General features: G+C 37.8%; 1 protein-coding gene across 1 annotated transcript; it reads left to right on the plus strand.

The window, feature by feature from the left end:
- Positions 1 to 289: 289 nt before the first annotated feature.
- LOC145059849 (uncharacterized) lies at positions 290 to 1,875 on the plus strand. The gene is made up of 6 exons (XM_079007622.1): positions 290 to 391; positions 561 to 573; positions 675 to 766; positions 1,048 to 1,102; positions 1,293 to 1,361; positions 1,805 to 1,875. Exons 1-6 carry the CDS (start codon positions 290 to 292, stop codon positions 1,873 to 1,875), a joined length of 402 nt encoding a protein of 133 aa, XP_078863748.1.
- Positions 1,876 to 7,928: the final 6,053 nt, after the last annotated feature.

The raw sequence follows: 7,928 nt of genomic DNA on the forward strand, positions 1-7,928 counted from the left end.
TTTTAGGTAGTCCCACACATAACGGATGCTATTAAGGATTGGATTGAGTCGGTTTCTGCGATTCCCGTGGATGGAAAAGTGGGCCCGACAGATGTCTGTGTGATAGAATTAGGAGGGACAGTTGGTACACTACTTACTTCTCTACTCATGATGAAATTATTTTTCTCAACCCTACTTTAGTGATTATATAAAACAATACCTCCCTTTGTAGATGAATTTAGGGGGAAAAGGAGTTTAGTTTGTTAATTTGTTGTTGGTGGTGATTCGAATTTGAGGAAATTAGAAGGATATGGAGTCGAATCAAGGATCTCCATCGTATTATGATGTTCTTGGCTTTTCTATGTACTCCTCCGACGATCAGATCCGACGTGCTTATCGGAAGCTTGCTATGGTAATGTTATTCTTCTTGTTCTTGCTTCATCTGATAACATATGATTTGTATACGAACAAATTCTGACGATGAAACTGGATTTGTGTGGGTGTAGCAATGGCATCCTGATAAGTGGACGAAGAATCCATCGCTTTAAGGGAAAGCTAAATGTAAATTTTAACAAATTCAGGAAGCTTATTCAGGTAATAATCGGTTTGTTATATTATGAATACAATTTGTTTTCACAAACTGACACACACTTTGATTAATATTCCTTTCTTCTAATTTTTTGGAAATAAAACAGTTATATCAGATCAGAAGAAGAGATCAATGTACGATGCTGGATTCTATGATCCCCAAGATGAAGAAGACGAGGTGATTCCTCTGTTCATGATTGTATTTTGTTTACATTTGTGCGTAACTTTATCTCCCAATTTCTCAAATCTTTCATCATAGTTTCGCTAATTAATCGGAAATTATCAATTACTAACTCAATTATCATGTTTTTTTTTAAATTAATTATGGTTTTGCTGATTTTCTGCAAGAGATGTCATCTTTAATGGAAAACGTAAAGAAAGAGGTGAACAACTACACTTTGATTTCAAGAAATCCAAATTTGAATTGTATTACTACCATCGAATTTGAATCTAACATGCGGAAATTATTGGATTTGATAGGAGAAAAGCTATAGTTTTGGGGAACTACAAAGCATGTTCAAGGAGATGGAGCAAAGTTTCAACCATTTAGACTCTTTTGGTTTTGATTATAGCGTTGAATAAAAGAACCAGTTTGGTCTCATGAAGTGTTAACTTCGGATGATGATTCAAGAGCAAAAAGAAAGATGATATTTTGAGCGAGTCTGATATAGAAGAGGAAGAACTAGAAGAACAGAGTGTTGATAGTGATTAAGGTGGGGATTCAGGGTCGGAAATTTCGTTGGATGGGGATGATACATTGGCTCGCGATTTTTTAGACGGAAGTGATGATGAAGGTACTTCAAATTACAATGATTAGATTCAAGGATTATGCCTGTTGAAACAATAATGTATCAAAATGAATTAGGTAGATGTAACAACCTAAATTTCTTCAAGTGTAAGCTTGAGTAGAGGTGCTATTTTTTACTCCTTAACTTAAAAGCAGGTCTTCCACTAGGTCAGAAAAATAAGTTCACCTTCAGTTTGACATTGAATTTAGATACACACAACTTCCTAAATTCTTAAAATTTAAAAATAATTACACTAAGTTAGTTAAGTAAACAACAAACAACACCTTAATACATTAAGGACATTCTTGAATTTTGAAAAAAAAACAATCTTTCACTTTAATATGTTATGATCCATTGTTCAAATCATATATACTTAGCAATTTAAAGTTGTTATATATCCATCCCAGTGTTCTTAGTTTTCTTTTTGGGTTGGTTTTATTTGTTTACAGTTGAGGGGTCAGATTCAGATGCGGAATTGGATTCCGATTCCGATTCTGATGATCATGATCCTCAGACATAATCTACAGCTATAGATGCAACAAATAAGAGAATACAACAAGAGGTGCAAGATGAACTACAACTTAACATCACAGAACAACCTGATGAGATTCGATTGTCAACACAAGAGGTTTACTTCTTTTTTCTTATTGTTTGTGGTTAAATGACATGTTATGTTGCATTTACTTTTTGAGGTAATACTAATCTACTAATCTTTGATATATTTTGTATGATAAATTCTACGTATTTTTCACAAAATTCCAATTGTTTCTATAATGTTACATTTTGTTCAGATGTTTCCACCCGTTGAACTTATGGAACTAATTGAAGCTTTTGAAAAGCCTAGGCCTATCACCCTACTGAACGAGCACTAACTGATGCACGTAGAGGTGAATTTGAAGACATGCTTCGTGCCCTAACATTAGAAAGAATTCAAAACAAAGAAGCAATGGGTTTTGCATTAGATAATGTTGACGCTGCTGGAGAGGTAAATATGGGTAAAACAATCATTTTTTTAAATAAAACTAATGTTTTAGTGTTACTGAATCAGTTGTATTGGTTGCAGACAGTTTAAGTTTTGACCGAGTCTTTGACTCTTAAAGAAACACCAATACCCACAATAGTAGTGCTCCTGTAAAGAATGTATCTGTTTACAGAATGCATTTACTTGAAAGTGGTTTTCGTTTAAAAATTGATGACTGATTTGGTACTTGAAGGTAAGATAAAAAGATACAATGGTGAATGGTGAATAAAACTAATTAATGTATTACTTATAAATATTTCAATTATGGTGATTTTTTCAGAGCAACTATGAAGGATAGAGACCACAATTCTAGACAAGGGAATTCTGGTATAAGGTAATTCAATTTCAAAGTACAATAATGAATAAAAATATATTAAATCAAATATGTTATTTTAATGAAAATATGATAATAATATGATTAATTTTGGTATGATTTTTGACAGTTAGTATTTATGGTATGATTTAAAGTATTTTTGGTATGACTTTTGACAGTTAGTATTTATGGTATGAATTAAAATAATTTTGGTATGATTTTTGACATTTAGTATTTATGGTATGATTAATAATATTTTTGGTATGACTTTTAACAGTTAATAATATCCGAAAATACATCATATGATACATTATTCCGTCTATAAATCTAATATATTATGTTCTTATTTTTTACTTTCACAACACATTTCACAAACATGGAATCGGGAACTAGAAGATTACTTCATTGCATTGCATTACATTTCGTGACACGAATTCAGGTTCTCTTTACTTCTATCTTTTTGATGAATCTTCTTCTGTCTTCTGTCTAAAGTGATAAATTTATTCTTTTTGAAATGATACAATTCTTATGTCTCAAATACAATTCTTGATTTTCTACTTTACTACATCGAATTTGGTGTAACTTGTGTTGCTTTGTTTCTGTCCCTGTTTTGATTTATGCACAGGAACTGTTCAATTCAGCAAGAATTAAGTTAATTGATTCTTGCACACATTTTATTCTACTAGAATAAGCAAAGTTATCTCTTACATTTTAAGGATTAAAATAAAGTTTATGGCGTGGTAATCCAAATGTAGGTGTTTATCTACCAGAATCGGTATTCTCACATGGCCAACTTTATGTGGCGCTGTCCAGACGAATATCACGTGTCAATCCCAAGGTATTAGTAAAGCCGGAAAAAACGTTTGATAATGATGGAATCTACACATCAAACGTTGTGTACAAAGAAGTGTTATGTGATTAACAAGGTACAATCAACAACTTATTATTTTACAATTTCTTCAAATATATATCTTAGATGCTTATTTGATGTTTAATGCAGGGCTAGCAGATGAAGCAACATGATTGTAGATTGGTGTAGTTTATATATTGGACATGTTATAAATGTACAAAACTACATGGTTGCAGATTGTTGTTATTTATATATTGTAAAATCAAGTATGAACTATTAGATGAATAATTTAAGATGTAGACTCAACTTTTGTCGTATTGTATGACTATGCACCTAGCAAGAAACTATATGTTGAAATGAACTATTCGACACAAAATAGTCTACCAAATGGCTGCAATGAATAGCTCACGTCTAAAGGAAACTAATCATCACATAAAAACTATCTTCCGAAAGAAACTTTTTGCCGCCCGGCGCTTAGCACGGGTAAACGGATAGTATATATATATATATATATAATTTGTTTACCATATATATACAATAATTATGATTATCTATATAATAGGATATTATTGCATAGTAACAACTAAGTACAATGTCTATCCTAAAACTTGGCCAACGTTACATGTAGGTACTAAGTTATCCTAGGAAATCGGCCAACGTAACATCTAGGGCCAACGTAACAACTAAGTACAATGTCTATCCTAAAACTTGGCCAACGTTACTGCAGCAGCTTGTGAGAGAGTCGAAATTGGAGGGATGCAGAATGAGGCTGCAGACCTTGCTATTTATAGTTAGGGTTTTGACGTGCGTGTGACATAAATATATGTGCACGTTGTACATGATCATCGTGGATCCATCTAGGAGTCACCACATGTCACTCTCTCTATGTGCCATGTCACTTGCAAGCTAATCGAATCCAGTGTCAGATGCATGCCACACAATGGCGCGCACCTCGTGCGCATAAAAAGGATTTTGAAAAATTCATATCTTATGCAAACGAGTTCCGATCTTTACCCTCTTTATATCTATGTGATGATCTCAACTAGTACTATAACTTTTCTTTAGGTTGCTTTGGCTAGTTTTGACTTTCATCTTTTTGACTAATAGGGGTAAAAACAAATGATTTTACAAAAATCATATCTCTCTCATATGGATGCTGCTTTCGGCATTCTTTTTCCTAAAGTTCTTATCTCGAGGAGTACTATGATTCTCCTTTTTATAACTTTAGTGAAAACTTAACCAATCTTTATGTATCGTTTTGACATCATAATAATTATGTACGCGGTTGAGTTTACTTTTTACAAAAATCATAACTCTTCCAATCAGAGTCATATTTTTATCAATTTTATATCCTTGGAATTAGGTTGACGGGTACTCTCCGAATATATTAACCATTTTAAAAGGCGGTACAACTTTTTGGATGCTTATTTTTTTAGTCTAAACGTCAAATTATTTGTAAACATAACATCATATTTGATTATATTTACTCATAAAATCAAAATTTACAATGTTAAGTTATTATCTTTATGTTTCCCTACTATATCCTAATGGTGGTTGGTGACGGAAATTTTCTTGGTTGTCACATTCTCCCCCTGTTTTAGAAATTTCCTCCCAAAAGTCTATTTAATCATAGGGATTCCTTTGAACTAGTGAGGGTAATTGTTATTCATTTGGTCCTCTCGTTCCCAGGTATACTCAGGTCACCGCTTAGAGTTCCATCGTACCTTGACTATAGGAATTCAACTTTGCTTGAGTAATTTGACCTCTCTGTCCATAATTTCGATTGGTTCCTCAACGAAGTTCAGCTTAGGGTTGATTTAAATTTCGTCAAGAGGAATGAAAAGTGTATCATTGGAGAGACACTTCTTAAGATTGGACACATGAAAGACGTCATGCACGTTATTGAGCTCTTGGAGTACCCTAAGTCGATAGGACATTGGACCAATCCGGTTGAGGATTTCAAACGGTCCTATGTACCTAGGATTAAGTTTTTTTCTCGCTTTCCGAACATTATAACTCCTTTCCGAACCTTATAACTCCTTTCCAAGGAGAGAACTTAAGCATAACCCTATCTCCAACATGGAACTCAATGGGTTTGCGTCTTGTATCAACATAGCTCTTTTGACGATCACGTGCTCCTTTCATGCATTCATGGATTTACATTATCTTCATGGATAATCTTTGGGCCTGTTCGTAGGGTATTTCCTATGAACTTCTTGTCAATTTGGGTATCACCAAATTCCCCGCAACAAATAAGAGATCAAAATTTTTGATTGTATAAAGCTTTGAATGGTGCAACCTTGATGCTCGTATGATAGCTATTTGATGGCGTGCCTAAGTCGGCACGGAAGAGTCACGCCTGCCCAAGATACCTGGCGCTCCGGCCGAGTTAAGAGGAGCGGGCTCAGCGCCCCTAAGAGCAGGGCGCCCCGGCAAAAGGCTCGCGCCCGCCAAAGGCGCTCCCAGTGTCAAGACAAAGGATATGGTCAAGCGACAAGGCAGAGAGTCAGAGCATTACCGCCAGAGCCAATGGCAGTACTCTGACATAAAGAGGCACACAACCCTCCAATCAGCGTCTCTGACCTTGTCCCCTAAAAAGCGATCATGTCCCGTACGGACAAGTAGGATCGTTGGGTATAAAAGGGCACACTCAGGAGACCTAAAGGTAAGCCATCCCTTCTAAGAGCAATTTCCTTAAGAAACACCTAAAACCCCATCTAACTTAAACATCAGAGCGTTCTTCCGGGAGCCTCCTCCCGGGAAGCGGCTGACGGCTGTTATTTCGTGTGGCATTGCAGATACCTTCTAACACCATACCGGAGAACGAGCAGTAGGTCAAGGTCAAGGTCGCATCATTTGGTGCCATCCGTTTTGTGTGACGAAGAACGAAGCAAAAACCACTGTTTCAGCGAAATCAATGGCGTCTGACGGCGGTGACGGGGTTGAGGGAATCCATAACAACCCTATATGCCCCTTGACACCGTTAGACGACGTACCGCCACCCATAATGGCAACCAGTGAACCCACCGGCGAAGGAAGCTCTATGCTAACTACAGCACCCCCGATAGTCCAACCACCTCTTTTGTTGCCAACAACAAGCATAGAAGCCATCATCCTGCTGCCATCCCGACAACTGAGGCCACCTATGGGGACGGTACCACTAGCTACACCCTTGCCGACGCCGTTAACATCCCAACCAACGGCGACACAACTCTCAGTAAACCAAACGTCACCCTTTTTTACCCCGATGGTACAATGCCAACTTCCTCTTTCTTCAACGACGATGCCAGCAAGCCAAGCACCAAACACTCAACCGTCACTTCACGTGTCACCACAGAGCCAAATACCAACGAGCACACCCCTGATGCTCTCGCCTCTTGTGCAAACTGTGATAGCACCACCATTGTTTCCTCACCTTTCGACAGGCACATGGGGTGAGCCTATAGTGACCACCCACACAAGTCAACAACAGCCTGCACCACAGCACCAGCGCAATCGCTAGTTCAACCTCAACTCATACACTTGGGGAACTCACTGCAATTGCCGTTCCAACAGCATGCCTTTTATGGCCATAACCCAGGATACCAAGCGTTCTACGGTCACCCCGGGGCACAGTCTTACAACGCGCCCCACCAATATAATGTACAAGGCTCGCTGACCATCCCAAATCAGGACTGCCTGTCACGGAGTGTCACATCTCCGTTCGCCAGGGAACTACTAGATTATGAAATCCCAAACACAACAAAGCTCACCAACCTAAAAACTTACAATGACACCACCGATCCGGACAGTCACATCAACACGTATGAATGGACAATGACGTCGTTAAAGCTAGATGAGCATTTCTGGTGCACATACTTTCCAACGACACTAGATGGAAATGCAGGTACGTGGTTCAAGACGTTGTGCCCAGGCATCATTTACAACTTTGGCCAATTCAAGTATCTTTTCCTCACCAACTTCATGCAATTGCAAAAGTACAAAGGCGATTCCCATTCCATCATCGGATATAAGAAAAAGGAAGGGGAAAGCGTAAGAGAGTATTTCACACGGTTCAGAAACACCACGTTAGATGTGTCGGGTCATGACGAGGGTCTTATAGCAGGCACCTTCATATAGGGACTTCTCCTCAGCCCTCTGTCACAAAAAATCATGGGCAAGAAACCGCAGACAAGAGTCGAGTTAAAGGAACGAGAGGAAATATATTTAAGACATGAGGAAGGCAAAGCAGCAAAACAAGCAAACTTAATTGCCATGACCGTCAAGCGTTCTAACCCAACCTACTCAGAAACATCATGGGGATGTAGGCATTTTGGACGAAGGAAGAGACCACCGGGTCGCTTCAGGGCATTCGTTAAGGATGGCAAATGGGGTCGTCGTCTAGATGTA

This window comes from Lactuca serriola, chromosome 6, assembly GCF_051521515.1.
Source record: "Lactuca serriola cultivar US96UC23 chromosome 6, Lser_US96UC23_V15, whole genome shotgun sequence".
Lineage (NCBI taxonomy): Eukaryota > Viridiplantae > Streptophyta > Magnoliopsida > Asterales > Asteraceae > Lactuca > Lactuca serriola.